The sequence below is a fragment of the Trachypithecus francoisi genome, unplaced genomic scaffold (assembly GCF_009764315.1).
Source record: "Trachypithecus francoisi isolate TF-2019V2 unplaced genomic scaffold, Tfra_2.0 Lachesis_group12, whole genome shotgun sequence".
In the NCBI taxonomy this organism is placed as follows: domain Eukaryota; kingdom Metazoa; phylum Chordata; class Mammalia; order Primates; family Cercopithecidae; genus Trachypithecus; species Trachypithecus francoisi.
This window is the reverse complement of record NW_022681457.1, coordinates 75140729-75167987: the sequence shown is the minus strand read 5'-3', so window position 1 is coordinate 75167987 and position 27259 is coordinate 75140729. Positions and strand designations below refer to the sequence as shown.

The following is a 27259-nucleotide window of genomic DNA, read 5'->3' as shown; positions in this document are numbered from 1 at the left end:
TATTTGAGGGAAGACCTATATCCTCAAACAAATGTGGCTGAGTTCCATAGAGAGTGAGAAGCCTAAAAAGGCTCACCTGTCAGAGAACATCCCATATCCATGTACAGAGCCTTTTAATAGTGAGAACTTACGGCAGGATTTAGTAGTCACATTTAGCTGCTATTGATCTTTAATATATTGTATATTACATTTTGTGCTTTATCAGTTAAGACCTGGGCCTTTAGACTCAGGACACAGAAAAATAAATTTCAATAAAAGAGTGAGTTGAATCTCAGAAGGTTTTAAGGTTGAGCCTTTAAGTTTAGGAATGAAGAGTTGAGTACCTGGAAATATTGAATAAGAGGAGAGTATCACAGAAGGGGAGAGGAAGCGAGACTTGGTGATATAATGGGAAGGAGGAGGATTTATCAGTGCAAATAACAGTAATGACATTTGTTTCCTGTTTTACTGAATATTCTAAAGCTTCTTATACAGACATATGCATAGAAGGTTTTCTGACAAGTGTAAAAGCTTATGTGGGGCAGTCATTTTTCATTTTAGTTCCTTCTCAGCTGTTATGTTTTGTTTTTTTGATGCTTTCTGTTGTGTTTGAAATGACTTCTTACAAGACTAACTACATACTTTGTGAGGCCTAGTGCAAAATGAAAATGTAGGCCTCTTTTTCAAAGATTATTACTAATTTCAAAATGATAGCAGAGTATTAAGCTGGGTATGCGACCCTTCTAAATGCAGGGTCCTGTATGACGGCTCAGGTTGCATGCCCTTAAAACCAGTCCTAGATTCTTTCTGTTCTCTGGATCTAAGCAGCTGTTCACTGAGTGTTCCTAAATTAGGTCATTAATATTTCTTATGTATTAAGGGAAATAATTTTAGGCAGTTTTACATCAGTTATTGACAATCCCTTCCTATCTTTCTTCTCTTCCCCTTGATGTCTGCCCATTGATTCTGATAGTAACATGCTGTGCTACTGATGACAATTTCAGGGAGTAAGCATGGCAATAAGGAGTATGACGATCTTTCTCTAATACTGATACAGGCTTTATTATTAAATCATTGTGTGGTCTTGGGCTTAATTTGACTTTTATGAATTTCAACTATCATGTCTGTTAAAGGAGAACATCTGCCATACTACCAAAGGACAGTTGAGAGGATCAAATATGCTTTGCACATAGTATATGTTCAGAAAATATTGGCTAAAGAGACACAAATCTGTATCATTGACTCTTTCCTGTGAAGTCTATGCTTTCTTTTTCATCGGGAAGTCTATTTCATAAAGATGCATATACATCCATTAAAGGGACTTCAGTCATCAGTGAGCAAATAGAAGAAAAGTGGACAAAACAGAAGAGTAGGGAAGGAGCTTTGAAAGGTCACACACCAGGCCTGATCACATGAAATTACAATTGGCTGGCCAGACGCTGTGGCTCACGCCTGTAATCCTAGCACTTTGGGTGGCCAAGGCAGGCGGATCACGAGGTCAGAAGATCGAGACCATCCTGGCTAACACGGTGAAACCCTGCCTCTATTAAAATACAAAAAATTAGCCAGGCATGATGGTGGGCGCCTGTAGTCCCCTCTACTTGGGAGGCTGAGGCAGAACGGCGTGGAACCGGGAAGCGGAGCTTGCAGTGAGCCCAGATTGCACCACTGCACTCCAGCCTAGGCGACAGAGCAAGACTCCCTCTCAAAAAAAATCCAATTGGCCTTGGGATTTAGCCGTACCAAAAAGCTCAGTTTCCCTCTGCTGTGCAACCAAAATAACATGGGGCCAGCTCTGTAGCAGGCCCTGTGCTGGACACCAAAGGTAGAGAGATAAGTCAGACACAGTCTCTACTCTCTAGAGATTCACAGTCCAAAAATGGTTCACTTAGAAAAGGAGTAAAAGGAGAAAGTTAGTTTGGGATAAGTTGATAGTGAATTGTAGCACTGAGCCTTTTAATAAGGTTCATGATACATCCAGCATCTGAAGAGCGTACATTTATGTGCATGTGGTTGTGTGCCCATGTACAAATGAATACTTTTCTGTGTGCTTACACTTGTACATGTAATAAAAGAGCAGATACTGGGAAAGTTATTAAAAGGAAAGCAAAGTAGTCAGATGATGCCAATGTGATGACAACGGAAAAATAAGAAGGGCCGTAAGACTCATTATTGACTCTTTTCATTCACTAGTTTATTCATTCAATCAACCAGAATGTATTGGGTACATCTACATGCAAACTACTGAGTGAAGAATTATGCACACATCCTACCTTAAATATTGAATTTATTTAAGTTTCTTTCTTGCCCACTAGACTATAACTTTCTCAAAATCAGAGACCTTATGTATAGCAACATAGAAAATATCTGTGGAATTGAATTGATAGTGAAGAAATAGAAATTATCTTCTCTTGCATATCTTAGAATGCTCTGCTCAATATCCCATTCTTAAAAACGGAAAGGGCCACAACTGCAAAGAAACACGCTACTTAGCTTTCTCCAGCGATAGCCAGAACAAAATACTAAGGAACCATGCAGAGAAGGCATGACACAGGCTTCCAGTCAGGCGGATTAATCACAGAGTTCCACCAGTCCCGAGGTGGGACTGCTTCACGCTGATCCCACTTACCTTAACAAGGATAGGCTCCCCAGGTGGGGTGAAGCTAGAGAAGCTGCCAAACTGGCTTTGGTAAATTATTCTCACATTGGCACAGCTCATAGAATTCAGTTAACTGGAAGTTAATTTTCAGTAGGCAAACTCTGGTGTGAGCCAACTATGACATAAGCAAACTGGATTCCCTTGGATTATAGGGTCATCTCAGATATATGTTCCATTTCCTAGGGGATATAAGGGCTAGTGTTCACCAAGAATCATATTTGACTCCCCTAACTAGTTTACTGCAAGTCAATCCAGAGCCAGTAGTGTCTGAGCTACAGCAATGAAAGGTGCTCAGTACAAAGAGAGCAATCAATCAGCTTGAGAACTAGATACACATTAGTACTGGATTTACTGACTGGTTTCTAATAACTAGGCACCATGTTGAGTGTTTTATGTTATCTTCTTCTATTTCTCAAGATAATTTGAGGTTTAAGGATGAGAAAACTGAGGCTCAGGGAGATTAAGTAGCTTGTCTGTCTTAGCTGGAAAGTAGAACTAGAAATGAAACCTAGGTCCATCTGTTAACAAAGTCCACACTCTTTCTTTTAAGTATCTTTAGGCAATGCAACAGCAGGCCAAAGCAATCTATTAGTGCCACACATTTTCAATTCATTCACATTGCCAGCCTTAATGCATAGTGAGATGAGATGCAAAACACCAAAATCCTGGAAAATCAGTATGTGCATAATACTTAAATAAATGTTTATGATAATGAAAGGATTAAGGTGCACAAAGATATTAATATTTAGGGAAATTAGACAAAATTGATTTTATCTACTGTAAGCAATATTGAATATTTAATGATCTTCTCTGTAATTATGCCTATTGGAGCTGCTATGGAAAGCAAGGGGAGTCTCTTCTCACACTATAGCACATCTCTGGAGTTGGTTTGAACCATCACCCATGTCTTACTAACAACAAATCTCTATATCCTTCCTTAATGTCTCTCCTGATCTCCAGATTTATAGGTTCTACCACAGCTGGATGCTTTTGCCTGAATGTTTCAGAATTTCTTGTGCAAAAATGGACACATTTCTTCCCCTCGCTTCAAACCTGCTTGTCCTTCAGTAATACTTATTCTTTCACCATCTCTGTGAATGGCACCGTCTTCTACTTTAGCCCCTAAACAAACAACTAAGAGTCTTCCCAAACTCTTTAGTCCCCCTTTTTCCCAATTACTAGGTCCTTCCTTAAATTCAAATTTCTATCTTTGAAATATGTACATGTCCTTTATAGTTGTCTTAGTCCATTTGTGATGCTATTAACAAAACATCATAAGCTAACTGGCTTATAAACAAGAGCAAATTATTTCTCACAGTTGTGGAAGCCAGGAAGTTCAAGGTCAAAGTGAGGGCTGACTCAACATCTGGTGAGAGCCCTTTCCCTACTTATAGCTTTGTCCTCACATGGAGGAAGAGGTGGCCTCTGTTAGAAGAGCACTAATCCCATTCACCAAGGCTCCACCCAAATTACCTAATCACCTCCCCAAAGATCCCACATCCTCTTACCATCACCTTGATAAACAGATTTCAACACATGAATTTTGCAGAGATACAAACATTCAGACCATAGAATACTGCTTATCAAATTTTGTAATATTTATTTTGTGTTTATTTAAATAATATTTGTTCCCTCTATTAGACTTTCAGTTTTATAATAAGAACAAAATCTCTTTTTTCTCATCATTTCATCCTCTGCTTCAACAATGATGTTGATACACAGTAGGCATTCAATTATAACATGTAGATAGGATGAACAAATCAATTTCTTCCTTGCTATCCCTGGTGCCACACACCTAAATTAGACTCGTAACATTTTTTTTTTCACCTGGGTTACAACAAATGTGTCCTAACTCATCCCTGATTCATCAAAAAAGTCATCTTCCATTCTTCTGCAAGAATAAGCTTTCTCAGGTGCATATCTGATCACTGATCCTGTCCTTTTTTCCCCAAGAGCCCATTCAATCAAACAGCTTGCAAGTTGGTATACCCTCACCTTGTAATGAAAACCACTCTGTACTATAAAGTAAGAAGCCTTATGTCTATGTGCAGTAGACTTCTGTAGCTTATTTAGCATATTCTAAAATTTCTTACATCACAAACCCTCTGAGGAATCAGTTGTATGGTTTATGTAGAAATAATTTTAATACAATATCAGTATTTTCCTAGGTGCAAAACTGAGTTCTGATCGCATCATAAGACCCCTGACGTAGCTGCATGACATTAAACAATCACTCAGTATTCATGGCTGCAGTGCCCTATTCTCTAATCTTCAGCCATACCTTTATTATGCTGGTAGCAGGAGCTTGGAGCTTCTGTTCAAGAGTCTCCTGTCATCTGCAGTCTATGTTGTTGCAGATTACTCCCCATTCCTTCCTTACATCCTACCCTTCTAGCACTCAAGTACATGAGAAGCCCCAAATTCAAAGATCTCTATCCCATGATATCTATAGCATATTTTCATGTGGCATTTATTGTCTTACATTAGAACAGAGGAACATGTATCAGTCCTGTCTTCCTTAAAAGCCTGAAAATTACATAAGCACAAGGGAAATATGTTATTAATCTTCATGTATATAAAATACCTAGTACAGAGAAGGTATTCAGTAAATATTTACTAAAGTCATACTATAAATATTTTGTGAACACTTGTTATTTGCCAGGCACTGTTCTAGGTGCTTAGGATACATCAATACACAAAGTAAAGATTTCTAACTTTGTGAAACTTACATCTTAGCAGGAGAAGACTGGCAATAAGCAACACATTTTAAAAGTAAATTATACATGTTTATTTGAATATAATAAGGCTATAACAAATGAAAAATAGAGCAGGGTAAGAGAGAGCAATAATGGTCAGGTGAACGTGCTTTGAAATTTTCGATAGGATGAGTAGGGTAGATGCCATTGAGGAGAAATAAGAGTAAAGTCAAAAGAGGTGAGGGAATTGCTATGTGAATATCTGAGCTAGAAACTTTCCAGGCAAAGGGAACAGCCAGTGCAAAGGCCACAAGGCAGGATTGTGTCTGGCATGTTTGAGGAACAGCAGTGGTCAGTGAAACTGGATTGCTGTGAGCAAGAGGGAAAGTGGTAAGAGATGACGTGAGTAGAGGTGTGCAATGATGTGACTTGTGTTTTAAAAGATCACTCCACTGTAGAGAACAGACTGTGAATACAAGGGTAAAAGCAGGGGTCAGTTAGGAGGTCATTGAAGTAATTCAGAAGAAAGATGGTGGTGGCTCAGTTCAGTTCAACAACATTCACAGGGCATCTACAGTTTCTGGCTCTCTGAGGGTATAAAGATGGCAAAATTGTCTCCTCCTGAAGGAACTCACAGACAGCAATATGTTCCTAACCTAATTTCCAGTCTCATCACCTAGCACAGGACCCAAGCTCAGCTCATCTTCTCCATTCTCAGCACGCAGTATAACAGCCAGCCAAAATTGCTCATTATTTTCCAAACACACCATGCTGTCTCATGCCTTTGCAATACCCTTCCTGTTGCCAGGGATCCATTTCCCCAGCTTGCTAAACTCACAAATTGCAACTCTTTCTTCAAGACTCAACTCAAAGGCCAATTTCTCAGATAAGTTTTCCCTAACAACCTGTGAAGAATTGGCTGTGCACCTTCCTCTTTCTTTCCCTGGCATCCTGTGAATACCATGAACCAAAGTGTATTATAAATAGATTCCTTTTAGACTGTAAGCCACAGATACATGATTTATTCGATGTCTACATCTAACAAAACTATTTGCCTTCAGTAGCTCTTTACTAAACACAGAAAAGAAGTTAGAAAGGAAGAACATTTTTTAAAAAGAGTAAGGAAGGAAAGAACTAATACAAGTCATTTATGAAAGGTTGCCAACATGGTCTAGAAAAACTACCTGCACATGGTCCTGTTTAAAGAAAACAACTGGGAGCAAGCAGGGTAAGAACCATGGAGGTTCTCAGCGTATTTCTCAGCAAATGTTCAGCTCCAGAAATAGCCTTGAAATTAGGGTAGATGACATGGTCAGTGGGAATCAGTCATCTGTAAAATTCTTCTGATCAGAAAAAAACATTTGCATTTCTTGATCAAATTCAAAAAAAGACTTGTCAGTATTTGGGTCCTGACCTTCGAAGATTGCCTGAGCTGTAATGAGGACACAAATATGCTGAGCAGGACAAATGAGTAGCCAGATCTGCTTTGGGAAGTGACTTGGCACTGGCTGGGGCTGGCTCTCATAGCACTAGGCCAACACCAGGGCTGAGAAGAGGCTGAGAGGCTCTGGAAAACTAACCATGCCTAGTGTGAAGGATAATGTCTAAACTAAAGGTACGTGTGTAGGGAAAGCAGCTGTCGTGCTGCAATGGGTGACTCACCCCACCTTATCTAACTTAATCTACTCAATTACACCAAAAGCTAGATATAATCATCTTTTATAGACACAAAAATTGAGGCATAGAGATATTAAGCAACTTGTCAAGAGCCATACGGATACCAGGTAGAGCCTGTCTTCACACCTGGGTCTGTCTTCATATGTCTTTCAGTTCAGGACTGAAGCTACTCATGTAGCTGCTCAGCTTAGGAGTATGGCTTTGGCCTGAGAGGAGACTCAAGTTCCAGACATAGTTCTGTCCACCTTGCTTCTATGCCTCTAGGCAGATCATTTTTCCTCTCTGAGCCTTGTTTTTATCATTTGTTTATTGAGAGTTAGGGTCTGGTGATCATTAAGGTCTTTCCAAAGTCTGAAAATCTATATTTAGTAAGAATTTTAAGGATGCTACTTTCTTCTCTCCTTCCCCTTACCCCTTACCATACACCCACAAGCCCTCTCAAGAAGCAGTGTATAAAGAATCTTTTTACACTATTCAGTTTGGAAAGAGAAGTTTAACAAAGGGTAGAGCCTCCAGAGACATTATCACTGTTGATTCACTCAGAACTACATATATCCTCCCCACATTTAGTGTCTTATCCACTTTGTCAGGAAAACTCACCCTCCGCCTAGCAAAAGAGAGCTGCCTTTATCTTCCTCAATTCACTCTTTTTAAATCTATCTAGGGGTTTCAGTTGCACTAAAGAACGCTATTCAGTGTGTAATTGGAGGAAATATAATAGAAATATTGAAATAAAAATAATATTCTCCTTAATATATTCATTTTAATTGTTCCTTTTCTTCTCACTAGAGTGAGTGGGAGGTTATCCCTTCTATTTCAGTTAACTCTTCCTTCAATGACTGGGTACAAGAACTCTCCAGAGAGCACAGTATGAAAATCATCTAGAGTGGACAACCTCACTGTGCTCTGTGTGAGGAAATGGTGGCTCAGAGAGGTTAAGTTACTTACTCCTGGCTCATTCCATGAGTTAGTAGAAGACCTAGAGATAAAATATAAACTCAAGTCTATATTATCTCTACCACACTACCCTATTTCTAGTTGAACATGTTTCTTTTTCTCAGGTCAAATTATTCATTTTGAAGGATTGATTGATTGATTGATTGAAATGGAGTCTCACTCTGTCACCCAGGCTGGAGTGCAGTGGCACGATCTTGGCTCACTGCAACCTCCTCCTCCCAGGTACAAGTGATTCTTCTGCCTCAGCCTCCTGAGTAGCTGGGATTATAGGTGCCCACCACTATGCCTGGCTAATTTTTTTGTATTAGAAGCAGGGTTTCACCATGTTGGCCAGGCTGGTCACAAACTCCTAACCTCAAGTGATCCACCTGACTTGACCTCCCAAAGTGCTAGGATTATAGGTGTGAGCCACCACACCCAGCTCATTCTTAAGGATTTCTAGAGTTCTTCATTTTATTACATCTATGGCTATAAAGGGCTCCTCTCCATTTGTCTTCTCACCTCTCATTCAATCTCTGGGAAGTCTCAGATCTTTCTGGGAATTTTGACATTCTATAAAATATTTGTATCATTTTGGGACATTTTTGTGGAGAGAGGGTAGTTAGGTGAAGTAATGTGGGTTTTCTTTTGTTGCTTTTTCTTTGGAGATAATTCAAAATTCTCATGAATTTGGAAAAATGGTTCAGAGAGGTCTTGTGTGCTCTTCACCATGGTTCTCCCAAAGTTTCTCCAAAGGCTGCATCTTTTATTAGTATAGTACAATATCAAACAAGGAAATTTACATTGGTACAATATGTGTGTATAGTTTTATGTAATTTTGTCACCTGTAACCACCATCACAATCAAGATACATAATTATTCCATTGCCAAAAAATCTCCCATATGCTTTCCTTTGTAGTCAGTGATATGGTTTGGTTATGTCCCCACTCAAATCTCCTCTTGAATTGTAACTCCCACAATTCCCACATGCCATGGGAAAAACCCAGGGGGAGGTAATCGAATCATGGGGGTGAGCCTTTGCTGTGCTGTTCTCCTGATAGGGAATCATGAGATCTGATAGTTTTAAACAATGGGAGTTTTTCACACCTGTAATCCCAGCACTTTGGGAGACTGAGGCGGGCAGATCACAAGGTCAGGAGATCAAGACCATCCTAGCTAACACGGTGAAACTCTGTCTCTACTAAACACATACACACACACACACACACACACACACACACACACAATAGCTGGGCATGGTGGTGGGCGCCTGTAGTCCCAGCTACTCAGAAGGCTGAGACAGGAGAATGGCATGAACCCAGGAGGCGGAGCTTGCAGTGAGCTGAGATCGCGCCACTGCACTCCAGCCTGGGTGACAGAGCGAGACTCTGTATTAAAGAAAAAAGAAAGAAAAAGAAAAAAAAACAAAAAACAAAAAAATGGGAGTTTTCCTGCACAAGCTCTCTCTTTGCCTGCCACCATCCATGTAAGATATGACTTGCTCCTCTTTGTCTTCCTCCATGATTGTGAGGCCTCCCCAGGCATGTGGAATTGTAAGTCATTAAACTTCTTTTTCTTCCCAGTCTTAGGTATGTCTTTATTAGCAGCATAAAAACAGACTAATAGAGTCACTCATCCCTTTTTTCCTCAATATTACATTTTATATATATATATCCTATCACAGTCTACTGGTGTTGACATTTACCAATTTGAGTGAGGTGAAGAAACCCTACCTCATTTTAAGTCCTTTTACCTTTCCACATGTAATTGTGTTAAATATTTCTTCTACATATACTGAGAACCATGTCAGTGTTATAATTTTTGCTTCAATATAAGGCATATTTAGAAAACGCAGAAAGAAGGTCTATGGTATTTACCTACATTTGTATTCTTTTTGTCGTTGCTTCTTCCTGATATACCAAGAGTCCTTTTAAAATTTTCTTTCTGTTTGAAGAGCTTCCTTTTATCCATTCTTTTAGAATAAGTCTGCTGGCGACAAATACCTTTAGTTTTATTTTATCTAGAATGTCTTGATCTCTCTTTCATTCTTAATGGATATTTTTGCTAGATAAAAGGGTCCAGGTTGACATTCTTTTCTTTTAGCATTTGAAAAACATTGTGCCACTTTACTCAGGCTTCAGTAGTTTCTGATGTGAAGTCTGCTGTATTTCAGTTTTCTCCTATTGATAAGGTATCATTTTTATCTTATCGTTTTCAAGATTCTTTCTTTGTCTTTAATTTTCACACATTTAATTATGACATTTCTTGGCATGGATTTTCTGTTTGAGGTTTCCCTGGTTTCTCAAATTTGTAGGTTTATGTGTTTTGCAAAATTTGGGATGATTTCATCCATTTTAAACATATATTTTTAGTCTCACTCTCTCCTATCTTTCTGAAACTCCAATGGCATGAATGCTATAATCTTTTGTTAGCATCCCATAGGTCCCTGAGGCTCTGTTCATTTTTCTTTTAAGACTGTTCTTTTCATTTTTGTTTACAGTGGGTAACTTCTGTTGTTCCATATTCAAGTTCACTTATTCTCTTCTCTGTCTTCTGTACTTGGCTATTGAGCCCATCCCTAAGTGGGTGGTGGAAAGTCACATTCCCCATGTGATCTGACACCATGAAGAGGAAGGAGGGAATTTCATTCACCCAGCAGAATGAGAGTCCTGTTTCTTATTTTTTTCTGACACCACGTACTGGGGAGTGGGATGGTGGCAAATACAAAAGTCTGTGCTCCCCACTAGCCCTTTGTTGGTGAAAGTAGAAATGTGGATGCAGTTTATTTCTTTTCCCCATTGTATTTGGCTGGAGTAGGTGATCACTGTCTCACAATAATCTCTCATGCTAGACTGCCCTTTTTCTGGTCCTTTATTTAGTATGAAAATATTTCGGGGAGCACCTTTTATTTTTCTGTACCTGTAGCATTTCCAGGTTGCCAGCTTCTCCAGCAACTATTTTGGCATATATATGGAAAAAAGGAAACCCACAGAACTCACACAATACCATTTCTTAGGTCCTAAGGAACCTAAGCAGTCTGCCCTCTTCTCTCCACCTTTCAGAGTTTTCTATGTTTGTTTCATAAATGCTGTGCATAGTTTTAGCTGTACTCTAGAAATAGAGGGAAGTGTGTCTACTCCATCATGTCCCAGAACCAGAATGTAATATTTTACCTTTTTTTAATGCAGAAATATGCATTTTTGAAAACTTGATTTTATGGCATTACATTAATGCCAATATTCTTAAGATACAAAATTTAAATGAAACAACCACAAAGATCATTTTATAGCTCCTAAAGTAATCATTTTTTAATGCCAATTTTTAATGCTGTCCAAATTACAATAAAACTGATGCAGTAGTAGACCAATAGCAACATTTTAAATTAGTACAAAATTTTTGGAGAACATGTATAGTAGGAGTTTATAGACATTAACCTTACAGTGTATCTCTTAGAAGCTGCTTGTAAGAAAAATTTTAAAAACCTAAAACCTATGTGGTATTTATTATCTATTATACTTTAGGAAAATATGGAAAATCTAAATACCTAGCAACAGGAATATGATACAGGAAATCATGATACATTAAAAAAGTAGAAATAATTATTATTCAAATATGGTGTGATTAACACTTAGAGAAAAACATTAAAATTTTTTTGGATACAATGTCAAATGAAAAGATCAACATACAAATGAGTATATACATTTAGTTATTTCTGTGTTAAATGTGTGTAAGAAAAAAACTAAAAAGGAAAATGTAAAATGAAAACTAATCATTAGGTTTAGTGGAAGATACTGAATTAATTAATTTATAAATAGATATTTATTGAATACCTGTTATGTACCAGGCATAGTTCTAGATGCCAGAAATATAGAAGTGTATACAAATGACAAAAATCCTTACCCCTATGGTGCTTACTTTGCAATATAGGGGGAGACAGGTAATAAAATAAATAATACATTGTAGTTTGTTGGATGGTAATAAGTGCAATGTAAAAAATAAGACAGAAAAAGAGAATAGGTATGTGTGGAACAGAGGGTGTAATTTAATTTTAAATGTATGACTTTTTTAGCTGTGAGAAAAAATTAAGTATGACTTTGTTTTACAAAATATTAATTTATAAATTTATAATTTCTCAAGTGAAATATAAATTTTTGTTTTTAATAATAGAGTAAAGCCCCCACTATTTCAGAAAAGACACCATTAATTTCAAAATTTTAAAATTTTGACAGGAGCAAGGCTAAACATTACTACATTAAGATTTATAGAAAGTATGGATCCATTGCTATGTGTATATATCTCTATCACTGCATTTCATTCAAAGAATGTTAAAATTATGTTTACTTGCTGTCTATCCCATAAGCCTATATCTTTTTTATTTAATTTTGTAGCCAAATGTTTGAGAGAGCTGTCCATATTTATTGTCTCCATTTCTTCATACATTCTCCATCCTCCAACTCACTCCTTCATCCACATGCCTTGGCTTCAACTCCTACCACCCACCAGATCACTAAAAGTGCACTCACCAAAGCCTCTCAGACCTCCATGTCACTACATGCTTTAATTATCTTTGACCTTAGGTAGTAGTTGGCAATATTAGTCCCTCCACCCTGTTAAATAAGACTTTGCTCTTTGGTTTCCTGACACTACATTTTCTTTTCTTTTTTTCCTATCTCTGTGATTAGTCCCTCTCATCCTCCTTTGCGGGCCTCTTATCCTCTACCTAGCCTTTAAATGTAGAGATTTCTCAGAGCCATATCCTAATCTCTCTTCACATGGCCTCCCTGAGAAATCACATCTTCTCCTACCATTCTGGTTATCACCTGTAGACAGATGACACCTTAATCTGTACTTCCATATTCCTCTCTTGAGTCTCTTACCAATATACCATTCTGCCTACCTGACATCTCCGCTTGGATGTTTTCCAGGCACTTCTAGCTTAATGTTTCCCAGGCTAAACTCATCATCTCCCCTATCCAGCCACATCTTCCTAAACTGTTTCTCCTCCTATGGTCCCTACCTTCAGTAAATGACATCATCCCTTCTGCTGCTCATGCCAGAAAATCTGGGAACCATCCAGGACTCCTCCCTTTCTTTTACTCTCCACATCTAGTCAACCACAAACTTAAATTGATTCAATCTTCCATTATCCCTGAAAACCATCATCCACTGTTTTATCACTGCTGTCACCACCCCAATCCATCATTAGCTGTAGCCTAAGGTATATTGCAAAAACACCCAAATACTTTTCATCCTCTCCAAAATATTCCCCATTCAGCAAGACTGATCTTTCTAAACTGCCAATCTGATCATGTCCTGCCCCAATTTAATCCTTTTAATTTATTTTCATTGTCATTATAATCAGGTCCTACTCTTTAGCTTGATTTTATAAGGCTCACCTCAATCATCTCTCCAATTATTTTCTCCTCAGAATGTAATGCTTCAATAATGCTGGCCTTTTCTCATCAAAGATAAAATGTCCTCTCTCACTTTTTTGGCCTCCAAACGCATTCTGTTTCAGCTCTCAGTATAAACAATACTTCCTAAGAAAGGTCTCATCATTGATGTATATGAAGTCTTAAATGCTATGTAGCATTTAAATTATAACTGTTATTACGAAGTTCTCATTAAAACAGTTATCTACTAGAGTTACATATTTAATGTTTAGCATAGTAGACTATATGCTGTGAGACCATGAAATATATCTCTCTTGTCACTGTTATGTTTTAATGCCTTGCATAGTTCCTAGTTCATTTTAACCACTCAGTAAGCAGTTATTGATAAGCAGGAGGGAAGAAAGAGAGGAGGGAGAGAAAGAACAAATAATAGTCAGTCTTGGGTGAATTACAAGAAAGGAAAAAAACAGGAAATTTGTTTAATAACATACTTCAGACTTTAAAAAGTATTTACACATTCATTTCAGATTTGTTTCTTATAACAACACTGGGAGAAAGTGTTATTATGTACTTTTTACAGTGAGAAAGTGGGCTAATGAAAGAGGTAGTATGGTTCATCATGTTATTTCTTCCACCTGAAATCTCATTTCCTTAATTTTATCCACTTTCCATTCCTTGAGATATAGCTGAAATATCACCTGCTCCTTAGCATGTCTCCTTTTCTCGTCACAGCCTTAATAGTATAATTTTCTATATCTTCTCTAATCCCACTGCATGCTTTATGTGCTAATGATTCTTAGCACAATGTTCTCTACATTGTACCTATTTTTGTGTTTCATTCCAATCTCTAAAAAAGTAAAATATTTAAAGAAAGAATCCTAATCATCCTGATATTAATCACCACAGGATCTAGCACAGAGTAGATGATCAATAAAAATATGTTAAATGGAAGCCATCTCTAAGATCTAGTCCAGTCTTTTCAATCTACTATAATGAAAAAGCCAATTCAGTAACTTATTTCAGATTATCCAAAGGCCATACAATAGCACACTACTCCTTGCTTCTTTTTGTCTCCTTCTTCCAACATCCCCATGATAGAATATGGGAGGAATAGTAAACTTGGACTTATGTGGTTTCTAGCTGGTGCTAACACTTACTAGTTACGTAAACACTCCCAGCCTCAGTTTCTGCAGAGGTGAAGATACAGTTCCCAGCTGTCTTGCAATGCCAGTTCCTAGCAGTGTCTACCACATAGCAATGAACACTCTTAAGAAATATTAATGATTCATGAGTCTTGGACACTGTTAAGAAATATTAATAAGTTATGACCATCAGAAACCTGATGCTACAGAGCCCTAACCACAAATAGGAGCGAACTAAAACAGGCAGAAAACTTCTGAATCTTCCAGCTTCTCCAGTGAAGATGAAGCTCTTCACTGGAGCTTCATCTCTAGCTCCAATGAAGCTAGAATGAAATTCAGCTTCATTCTAGAAGCTGAATCTTCCAGCTGCTAGATGTCGCCTCAAGGCAGAACAGCCTTGAGTGGCCACACATTTATATAATGGTTTGCCAGTTGTATCTCATGTTGATTGGCTTTCTATAACTAATTAACTACCGGTCTATGCTAAGACTTGAAGGCCTTGGTACCTGTTACAGCCCCCTATAAGAGGTGAAGAAGAATGTTTGTTCACCCTGAAAAGGTGAAAAGAGGTGTTTTCCATATATATATATGTAAATACACATATATACACACACATACATATGTGTATATTCCAAATTTTATATATATATATATATATATATATAATATCCAGGAAATTTCAGATTTCTAGTGTTTATCCTGAAGTAGGAATTTTTCCATGACTTATTTGGAATATCAAAGGAGGTAATACCCTAGACAAGGAAAGTATTACAAACTTTTTTTGTTATAGTGTTTGCCTTGGTATTGGGAAAGCTAGAATTAGAAAGACACTGGAGAAGATACTATAAATTTGAGATCTACAAGGTATTTTTCAGGTTTGAGTTAGGCCATTGCCGAGATTCCTAAATTGGGATAGACTCCTTGGAGCCAATAAAATCTAATATTCTGAGAGCCCATAGCCACTTCCTTATCAAATCCTGGGAACATTTATGATAATGGCTGCTGGGAGATAGGTTCAGGTGTAGGTAACCTACTCAAAGCATAAAAGAAACTCCTAGACACAGAGCACCAACGTGGAGGAAAGGATGTTCAAAATACAACAGTAGCAAGGAGAATAACAATTATGATTTGCACAGATTAGTTAATAAAAATTCTAAATGTAAAATTCCCTTTTGGAACAGATATTTTATAGCATATTCATCCTGTATCCCAATATCTAGAACAGTGCATAGCACATGAAGGTGCTCAATGAAGTCCTATGAAGTTAAAAAAAAAATCTAAACATCTGGCTTGAGGAAAGGAAACTCTGAAGTAATGTAAGTTGCTTTGTATCCAAGTTCTGGGGATGGTAAGGTAAAAAATAGGAGATATTACATATACAAAAAATGTGATGTGTTATAGTACTTTATGCCTAAGTGGCTTAATAAACTACAACAAACTCAATTCTGAAACTTTAGGCTCGTTCAGACCATTAAAGGAGTCCAATGACTGGACAATGGCTGCTGCTGAGTGCCTGCCAATATTGCGTAAGAGCATCAACTTAATTCTAAAGCATCATAATCCAAATGCAAGGACCCGTTATTTCAAAATCTTGTCACGAGCCCCAGCAGAGAAGACACAACATAGTTCATGAGAAAAAAGAAGCAAAGTGAAATAATTAAGGCTTATGCATCTTCAAAAGCACAAAAAAGAACTCCAGAACTTAACACTTGGAAAAAGTGGATGGTGATTATTGTTGCTGTACAAGATCCCAACACAGAATATGGAAACAGATATACAATTTCATTTTGAAGGCCCTCATGAGCAAATCAACAGTGATGTCCTTTCACTTGCAAGGTTTAAAGTACTCATCGATATATATGCCTATTAAAAGAGAAATGATTTCTATTATTATCTACTTGGGCTGGAACCAGAGACTCAAAGCAAAGGCCTATCCCTTGCCCAGAAGGACTGAGAGAAGGAGCAGCAGATTAGTTGATTTGACACAGGAAAGCAAAAAATCATGCCCAGGGAGATATTTTTACCTTTCATAAACAGTTTTTATTATTGTCATCAAATGCCTATACTTTTATAAACCTGAGCTCTTCAGCCCAACATTTATAGAAAATTACCAAGTATCATTTGGAGATAAAAGCACAATTCAATATTTATGAATTGCTAGTTTTCTATAAATATAGACATTTGGAGACTATCTTCTCACTAGTCATTAATATTTGAACAGAGATCAAAACTATAACAATATTAACAATTCCTTGCATTTGTATAGGGTTTTATATAATAGATACATAGATAGATATAATAGATATAAATAATAGATGCCATTTGTTGAGCACTTAGTAAGTGCCAGGCACTTTACACGTAAATTCTTATAACAAATTCAGTTCATTTTAACAGGCACTCACTTAACACCTACTGTGTGATAGATGAATAGATTAATAATACTAGGTTTTTGTCTTTGAGGTCTTTCATTTTGTTGTACTCAATCAATGTTTGTTGAATGAATAAATGAATGAAAATTGGTTGAAAAGGTATTATGGGGTAACATAAATAACACAGGGCACTCTCTTACTCTTCATGGTCTTAATAAAGTACTTAACTTTTCCTTGCCTCAATTTTTTCATCTGTAATATAGGGATATTTAAAAGTTCCTTTGCAAAAATGCGGAAATAGTAACAACAAATATAAAGCATCTGACCCAGATGGCTTTTTAGTAAGTGGGGTAGTTACTATTACTAGTATTATTAATATTATTACCATTATTATTACAATTATTAACCAATCCTATCCAACTCCCCTCCTCCTCACTATAGCAATGGCACAAATAGAACTTTAAAATACACACACAAAACACAAAAACCATGCAAAGCAAGAGAAAGCTACTGAACTGTAGTTCCTAATGTCCTCCTAGGTTATTATACATAATCTATGCTTAGGCTAGGAAAAGAAAATAACCAACTTTATTTATGTCTCCAAAGATACCATGATAAAAGCCAAACAGGACAGGAAGCTTACCAAATAACTGACTGTCTTTTCTCATAGTTGAATGCTGATCATTCCAAGCATAGGACCATATTTCCAACATTCTCAAGAACAGTACCCAAAGAATGGCCATACAGAAACCCATCCTCATTCTTCTCAGTGACAGTAAGTCTGACCCCCCTCTGTACAGCAGATAAACTTGAGCTCTGGGTAAAATTTTCTTTTTTAAAAGAATTATTTTTATTTTTTGGGGAGTCCATTAGTAGGTGCGTATATGTATGGGGTCTGGGACCAATTTTCTAACCAGGAAGGAGTCTCATTCTGTAGATCACTTACCATTTTGGTCTGCTGGTAGATTTCACCATAGGGGCCATCCCATCTCTATAGAGACTCTTGGTTTTACTGAAGTTAACAATGTTGAAAATGACCCTCTGAAAAAGAAAGAGGGAGAAGTTCATCTTAAGACTATGCTATGCAAATTGCAACTTCCTGATAATTAAGACAGGAAATAAGAAACAGGGTTAAAGGCAGCCATATGGACTAGCAGCCAACTGTATAGTGAGAATACACAGTGCTCATGAGAATGTAATGTGTTTGTGCCAGCTAAGCATAGTAATTATGCATTAGCTCTGGAACCTGGAAACTTGAATTTTAGTACCAACTCTACTGCTTTTGAGTTGTGTGGCCTTGCCAAGCTACTAAACATCTGTTTCAGTATCCTGATCTGAAAAATGGGAATAATAACAGTACCTACTTCATAGGACTCTGATGAGAATTAAATTAATATACGTACAGTATTTGGAACCATACTTGGTACATAATGAATGTCATATAAGTTTTAGTTATTATTAATTGTACCCTTTCTCTTGGCTGACCTAGAATTTACATAGAAATAAATCATATTATCATCAGGGTAAGAGCAGTACATTTAAAGTTCAAAAACACTAAAAATAGTAACTAAGAACAAAATTGAAATTAAAAGATTCTACAACTACTTGAAACCCCTTTGACTAGAACTGGAGGATATATATCCTCTTCTGTACCTTCTTTGTTATTTTCTACTAGTGGTCGGGGTACTAGGCTCAACTCTAATCTTAGCATACGTTTATAGCGCCATAGGTACTTGGGTAAATCTCTCCCCATCTCTGGGTCTTATCTTTAAAATGAGTGATTATGACATTCTAGATGCCTTTCCAAGAGGATAGTATAATTTTAAAAGATCAGATCTTTGTTTTAGCAAACAACTTTGTGGTAAGAGGGGTGGGAAGATTGTGAAAGAGAAGAGAAATGTGATAAAAAGGCACTTGAAACCACTGAAATAGTCCACAGGAGAGATGATGAGAGCTACAGGTAGAGCAGCCAGAATACCTCGAGAGAAGAAAAGATTTCAAGAGGTTACCACAGGCTAGCCTTTCTATCTAGGGACAGTGAAAAAAACAAAAACAAAAATGCATGTATTATTTTATTCAACAAATATTTATTGTGTGAGGTATTATATAGTATCAAGTGACAGTAATTTTATATACTTTTTTAAACATTGGAAATATTCTCCCATAACCATAAAAAATAAATACGAACATCTTCATTTAATAAATGTAGAAACTATGGCTCAGAGAGGTTACCTAACTTGATTGAATTCATACTAGTAGATGACAGACTTGATATTTGAATTCAGGGGATAAACTGATAAGATGTCTATGATTTTTACTCTTGAGTTAATCACTAAGATTCCAAAATTCCATAAACCTACACAAGTCTATTTTCCAGGGGCAAAAAATAAATTTAATGGTAATTATTCAAGTCTTTAAAATTTTGTTTTGTTAAAAAAGAGAAAATCAAAACTATTTCCTCTGACCTCATGCTTAGGACTATAATAAAATGCTTTGTCCCATGAAATAAGCTTTGAGGGATAACTTGTGTTTTCCTTTCTCCCAGAGACCCAGCCATTTACCCCATCTCTAGGCATTTTAGTTTCAGGCCTCTCTTCTGTCATTAAATTAAGTCATCGAGAATGTCCAAGGTTGTTCCATTATTAATAACCTAGACCTGCCTTTTGTCAATTCAATTACTTCACTCAGGGACTTGGCTAGTATCTGATTTAAGAAAATCAATATTGAGGGGACAAATGGCCTTTGAACCTAAGAGGGCATAACCCCCGCGCCCCCTGCCCGCTTTTTTTTTCTGAGATTCCAGTTGTCAGATCCATTTCCAGTGAACCTGGAAGCCATACTGTACTTTCAGGATCTAGATTATTGATAAATACAGAGAGAAAGCTAATAAAGCAATGATGTAAACATGTGAAGCTGGAACAAAGAAATGAGAAATAAAGTGAAATATACACTGATCATTCACATCCTACTGTGTGCCTAGGACATTTCCCAGGTATTTTAAATATGCTATATTATTTACTTAATCCGTTTATAAATAAAAGTTTATTTTAGCCCAGTTTTAGATGTGAGGAAATTGACTCTTAAACAAAGTGGCCTGTCCTCCAAAAATTCCCAACCTATTGGTAGAGCTAGGACTTAAATCTTAGGTGTTTTGACCATAAAGATCATACCCTGTCTATAATATTACATGGAAACAGTAACATCATTTCTTACCATTCCCTGTTCAAGTATTTTTTATGTTTTCCAGCCATTTAGCAACATCGCTTGTGGTAGAGAGATTCAAAAGTATATGAAAGCAGACAGTACAGGAAACACTGAATTTCCATATTTTATACTTAATCATTAGTTTTTACTCAAAATGAATAAGAAGATGTGGCATCCATAAGATAATGGTAACCACAACAATAATAATAACAATTTCTGAGCACACACTATGTACCATAATCTGAGTTAAGCACTTCATTCACATTAGAACAATGTTTTATATATTAGAATAACCTAGTTGTAAATTAGAATCACTCATATAGCTTTTAAAATGACAGATGCTTGGGCCCCACCCCAGAGAGTCTGATATTTGATGCATTATCTCATTTGTTTTGAGGATAATGAACTTTTTGAGACAGGAACTATTTGTCACTGCTTATTTACAGATGAGGGAGTGGTAATGTGATTAAGCAAACTAAAACCATATAACTAATAAGTAGCAGAGCTAGTATTTAAACCAAGTCTGTTGCCTCAGAAGAATAAGATTATAGACTTTTTAGCCAGATACACTTGGGATTGAATCCCAGTTTCACGTTCTGTGAGTTTAGGAAAGGTAATTCTTCTTCTTTTTTTTTTTTTTTGGACATTGATTGTTTGCATCCAAGACTGAGATGGTGACAGTATCCTACCACAGTTGTTGTAAGAATCTATAAGATTATATAAGTAAATCACCTGGCATATTGTATCTAGATCTAAACAGGTGTTCAGTATTTATTAAGCCTTTCCCTTCTCATCAATAAAGCCAGATCTTTGGGTACATTACAATGTCTATCTTTCTTTGGATTAAAATTTTAACCTGAGCTTCTTGTTTCAGTAATATGGTGCTCTATCAGAGTTCTGCAAATAGCGACCACAGTACACTGTTAGTCTAAGAGTAGGTATAACCTTCAAGGCAGTCATAGGTGAGGAATGGAGTACAGCCCATCCTGACCAAGGGGCTTATGGTGCTACTGAAAATGTGAAAGTTCCATTTGAGGTATAGGCCAAAGAGTGGTCCAATGTGGGTAAAGGTATCGTGAGCAGCCTGTGTGCAGTCCTAAAGAGAGGCCTTGATTCTCTGTCTTGTCATATATGCAATACTTTTGTCAAATCATAACTACATTTCCCATTTAATACTGTTCACGCTAGTTGCAGGGACTATTCTAATGGGATTACAACAAGCTAAAAAAAGCTTATGCACAGCAATGAAAACTATGAACAAAATGAAGAGACAACCTCCAGAATGGGAGAAAATATTTGTAGACTATCCATCCTACAAGGGATTAATAAACTGAATATATAAGAATCTCAAACAACTCGATAGCAAACAAAAAAAAGTAAAAATGGGAAAAAGACATGAATAGACATTTCTCAAAAGAAGACATACAAATGGACAGTAGGTATATGAAAAAATTATCAACATCATTAATCATCAAAAAATGCAAATCAAAACCACAAGATATCATCTCACCACAATTAGAATGGCTATTATCAAAAAGACAAAAAATAAAATATATTGGTGAGGATGTATAAAAAAAGGAATACTCATATATTGTTGGTAAGAATGGAAAGTAGTACAGGCATCACAGAAAACTGTATGCAAGTTCCTCAAAATACTAAAAAAAGAACTGCCATGTGATCCAGAAATCCCAACACTGGGCATATATCCAAAGGAAAGGAAATCGACATCAAAGAGGTATCTGCACTCCCATATTTATTGCAACATTATTTACGATAGTCAAGATATGGAATCAACCTAAGTGTGGATCAATGGATAAATGGATAAAAAATGGAATATTATTCAAAAATACATACACAATAAAATGTTATTGAAAAAAGGAATTAAATCCTGTCATTTGCAGCAACGTGAATGAAACTGGAGGTCACAACATTAAGTGAAACAATCAGGGCGTAGAAAAACAAATATTGCATATTTTCACTCAGATGTGGGAGCTAAAAAAGTAGATTTCATAGAGGTAGAGAATAGAATGCTGATTACCAGAGGCTGGTAAAGAAGTTGGAGGATTAAGAGAAGTTAATTAATGGGTACAAAAATACAGATGGATAGAAGGAATAAGTTTTAGTATTTGATAGTACAGTAGGAAAATTATAGTTAATGACAATTTGTTATATATTTCAAAATAGCTAGAATAGAATTATAATGTTCCCAACACAGCAAAAAGATAAATGTTTGAGGGAGAGGGCAAGATGGCCGACTAGACTCAAACAAGTGGAATGGCTCTGATGGAGGGACTAAGATGACTGGCAGGCTTTAAACAGATCTTCAGAGGGGGCACTGAGAGTGGATGGAGGAAAGACACAGAAGCTGGGCTGAAGGGGGGAAGAGCTGGGAACCCTGAACAGGTTACCACACACAAGAACTAATTTTTTTTTTTTTTTTTTTTTTTTTTTTTTTTGAGATGAAGTCTCATTCTGTTGCCAGACTGGAGAGCAGTGGCACGATCTCAGCTCACTGCAACCTCCACCTCCCGGGTTCAAGCAATTCTCTTGCCTCAGCCTCCTGAGTAGCTGGGACTACAGATATATGCCACTATACTTTGCTAATTTTTGTATTTTTAGTAGAGACAAGGTTTCAGCATGTTGGCCAGGATGGTCTCGATCTCTTGACCTCATGATCTGCCCACATTGGCCTCCCAAAGTGCTGGAATTATAGGTGTTGAGGCACTGCAACTGGCACAGAACTCATTTTTTGAACCACAACAGCTCTGGGGCAATGGAGTTGCCCACTTTCACAACCAGCCTCTGGAACTCTGGCAGGAGGAGAACCCTCGACCACCATGGGCAATTGAGGTGGCAGGGAGAGCTGCTTTGAGAAATGATAGAAGTAGCAAGCCAGCTGATGTGGAGCTCACAGGGTTTGGTGCAGGACCATCTCCAGTGGAGCGCAGCCAGGAACCGCCATTCCCCTAGGCTTGACTTGGTCCCATAAGAGACTTTATCGCTAGGGGAACTATTGGTCCTGATCTTTGCAGAACAATCTTCCATATCAGATGGGGCTGGTCCAACCTGAGCACCCTTTTGTCTGCTGGCCATTCCTGGGTCCCTGGCCATTCCTGGGTTCCCAGTCTGGCCATGTCTGCTTACAGGACAGTCTTGGTTTCTCTGGGGCCACAAACCATATCTTCTGTGTGAGCAGACCATGTCTGACTGGTGAAGAGCTCCAGTGAGGCAGCTTCAATAGACATGCACCAGCTGCACACTCCTTCCCCATACTGCAGCTTCGCCTTGGCCCATGGCAACTCCCCACATCACTTTGCTGATGTGTGTATGCATAGATGGATTTTGTTTTACTTGCCCTTCCACACACCTAAGTGCAGTCTGCTCCCTCTCCCTTGCTAATAGTGATTGCAAATGGAGGCTTGGCGGGTGCAGAGCACAGTGGATCCTCTTACACCATTAGCAATTACTCTTGCTTGAGGGGCACAGAGAAGACAACCAGACCTGCGCCAGCCCCAGAACCCCATCCCCAGGCCAACATCACCTCCAATGCAACCATGCACAGTCTCCAGCAGGGGCCCTGCCTCCTCACAAACTTCATTGCCTTACCACTGTAGTGAATGCCTGCAGGGAAGCAGGCACCCCTGCATCTGCCAGCACTCCACTGCAGCTGCTGTATCTCAGTTCCCCCAGAACAGTGAACTCCAAAGCTTGAGCAGCTAGAGAACAAAGTTGGGGCCTGATACAAGACCCTCAGAGTTAGAGCACACAGTCCAGGAGTTGGGAGCTGAGTGTTGGCTCTCTAAAATCTACAAGAAACGAAGCCAGTTGGCTAAATCCACCTTATACCACAAGCCCTCAAGGTCATCAAACAGGATAAAAAAAAATCCAAAGGTCAACAACCTCAAAGACTGCAGGCCACAAAGATGAGAAAAATCAGTGCAATAACACTGAAAACTCAAAAAGCCAGTGTGTCTTCTTTCCTCCAAATAACCACATTGCCTTTCCAGCAAGCATTCAAAACTGGACTGAGATGGCTGAAATGACAGAAATAGCATTCAGAATATGGATAGGAATGAAGTTCATTGAGCTATAAGAGTACACTGAAACCCAACAAAGGGAAAATAAAAATCACAGTAAAATAATGCAGGAGCTGACAGACAAAAATAATCAGTATAGAAAACAAGATAACTGAACTGATAGAGCAGAAAAACACACTACAAGAATTTCATAATGCAATTGCAAGTATTAATAGCAGAATAGACCAAGCAGAGAAAGGAATCTCAGAACCTGAAGACTGGCTTTCTGAAATAAGACAGGCAGACAAGAATAGGGAAAAAAGAATGAAAAGGAATAAATAAAACCTCCAAGAAACATGGGATTATGTAAAGACATCAAATCTACAACTGACTGGTTGTCCCTGAAAAAGATAGGGAGAATGGAACCAACTTGGAAAAATTATTTTAGGATATCATCAATGAGAACTTCCCCAACTTATCTAGAGAGACCAACATTCAAAGTCAAGAAATGTAGAGAACTCCAGTAAGACACTTCACAAGAAGATAATCCCAAGACACATAGTCATCAGATTCTCCAAGATTAAAATGAAAGAAAAAAAATGTTAAAGGCAGCTAGAGAGAAAGGTCAGATAACTTACAAATGGAAGCCCATCAGACTAACAGCAGAACTCTCAGCTGAAATCCTACAAGACAAAAGATATTTAAGGCCAATATTCAACATTATTAAATAAAAGAAATTTCAACCCAGAATTTCATATCTGACCACATTAAGCTTATAAGTGAAAAAGAAATAAGATCCTTTTCAGACAAACAAATGCTGAGGAAATTTGGTACCACCAGACCTGCCTTATGAGAGCTCCTGAAGGAAGCACTAAATATGGAAAGAAAAAACTATTACTAGCCATGACAAAAACACACTAAAGTACACAGGCCAGTGACACTATCAAACAACCACCTAAACAAGTCCACAAAATAACCAGCTAACATCATGATGGCAGGATCAAATCCACACATATCAACACTAACTTTAAATGTAAATGAGCTAAAAGCCCCAATTAAAAGACACAGAGTGGCAAGCTGGATAAAGAACCAAAACCCAGTGGTATGCTGTGTTCAAGAGACCCATCTTACAGGCAATGACACACATAGGCTCAAAATAAAGAAATGGACAAAAATCTACCAAACAAACAAACAAACAAACAAACAAAAAACAGAAAAAAGAAGAGGTTGCAATCCTAGTTTCTGAGAAAACAGACTTTAAACCAGCAAAGGCCAAAATGACAAAGAAGGGCATTACATATGGTAAAAGATTCAATTCAACAAGAAGATCTAACTATCCTGAACATATATGCACCCAACACAGGAGCACCCAGATTCATAAAGCAAGTCTTAGAGGCCTTCAAAGAGACTTAGACTCCCACAAAATAATAGTGAGAGACTTTAACACCCCACTGACAATATTAGACAGATCACCTAGACAGAAAATTAACAAAGATATTCAAGACCTAAACTCAGCACTGGATCAAATGGACCTGATAGATTCCTAAAGAACTCTCTACCCAAAAACAATGCAATATACATTCTTTTCATTGCCACATAGCTCATACTCTAAAATTGATCACATAATTGGAAGTAAAATGCTCCTCAGCAAATACAAAATAACTGAAATAATAACAGTCTCAAAGACCACAGTGCAATCAAATTTGAAATCAAGACTAAGAAATTCAATCAAAACCATACAATTACATGGAAATTGAATAATCTTCTCCTGAATGACTTTTGGGTAAATATTGAAGTTAAGGCAAAAACCAAGAAGTTCTTTGAAATTAATGAGAACAAAGATATAACTTACCAGAATCTTTGGGACACGGCTAAGACAATGTTAAGAGAGAAATTTATAGCACAAAATGCCCACACCAAAAAGTTAGAAAGATCTCAAGTAAACAACGTAATATCACAACTGAAAAAGAACTAGAGAACTAAGAGCAAACAAATCTCAAAGCTAGCAGAAGACAAGAAATAACCCAAATCAGAGCTAAACTGAAGGAGGCTGAGACACAAAAACCCAAAAGATCAATGAATCCAGGAGCCACTTTAAAAAAAAAGTAAAATAAAATGGACTGCTAGCTAGACTAATAAAGAAAAAAAGAGAAGATTCAAATAAACATAATAAAAAATGATGATGAGTATATACCACTTACCCCACAGAAATATAAACAACCATCAAAGACTATTATGAATACCCCTATGCACATAAGCTAGAAAATCTAGAGGAAATGGATAAATTCCTGGACACACATACCCTCCCAAGGCCGAACCAGGAAGAAATTAAATCCCTGAATAGACCAATAATGAGTTCTAAAATTGAGGCAGTAATACATAGCCTACCAACCAAAAAAAGCTGAGGACCAGATGGATTCACAGCTGAATTCTAGCAGATATACAAAGAAGAACTGTTACCATTCCTACTGAAACTATTCCAAAAAATTGAAAAGGAGAGAATCCTCCCTAACTCATTCTATGAGGCAGGCATCAACCCGATACCAAAACCTGGCAGAGATAAAAAAAAAAAAAAGAAAAAGAAAAAAAGAAAAGAGAAAGAAAGAAAGAAAGAGAGAGAGGGAGGGAGGGAGGGAGGGAAGGAGGAAGGAAGGAAGGAAGGAAGGAAGGAAGGAAGGAAGGAAGGAAGGAAGGAAGGAAAAATAAAATATCAGGGCAATATCCTTGATGAATATTGATGCAAAAATCCTCAATAAAATACTAGCAAAGAGAATCTAGAAGCACATCAAAAAGCTTATCCGATACAATCAAGTAGGGCTCATCCATAAGATGCAAGGTTGATTCAACATACACAAATAAATAAATGTGATTCATCACATAAACTGAACTAACATAAAAACCATGTGATTATTTCAATAGATGCAGAAAAGACTTTTGATAAAATTAAACATCACTTCATGTTAAAAACTCTCAACAAACTAGGTTTTGAAGGACAATACCTCAAAATAATAAGAACCATCTATGACAAACCCACAGTCAACATCAATATTAAATGGGCAAAAGCTGGAAGCATTTCCCTTGAAAATTGGCAGAAGACAATGATGGCCTCTCTCACCAATCCTATTCAACATAGTATTATAAAACCTGGCCAGGGCAATCAGGCAAGAGAAAGAAATAAAGGACATCCA

At 37.3% G+C, this 27259-nt stretch overlaps 1 protein-coding gene across 2 annotated transcripts in view; it reads right to left on the bottom strand.

Annotated features, from left to right (window-relative positions):
- The window catches only part of AGBL4 (ATP/GTP binding protein like 4), a 1514939-nt gene that overhangs the window by 753455 nt on the left and 734225 nt on the right, over window positions 1–27259 (bottom strand). For both annotated transcript variants that reach the window (XM_033226452.1, XM_033226454.1), the window contains exon 4: window positions 17798–17892. In XM_033226452.1, coding sequence (XP_033082343.1) covers window positions 17798–17892 — 95 coding nt within the window. The remainder of the gene's footprint in view (window positions 1–17797; window positions 17893–27259) is intronic.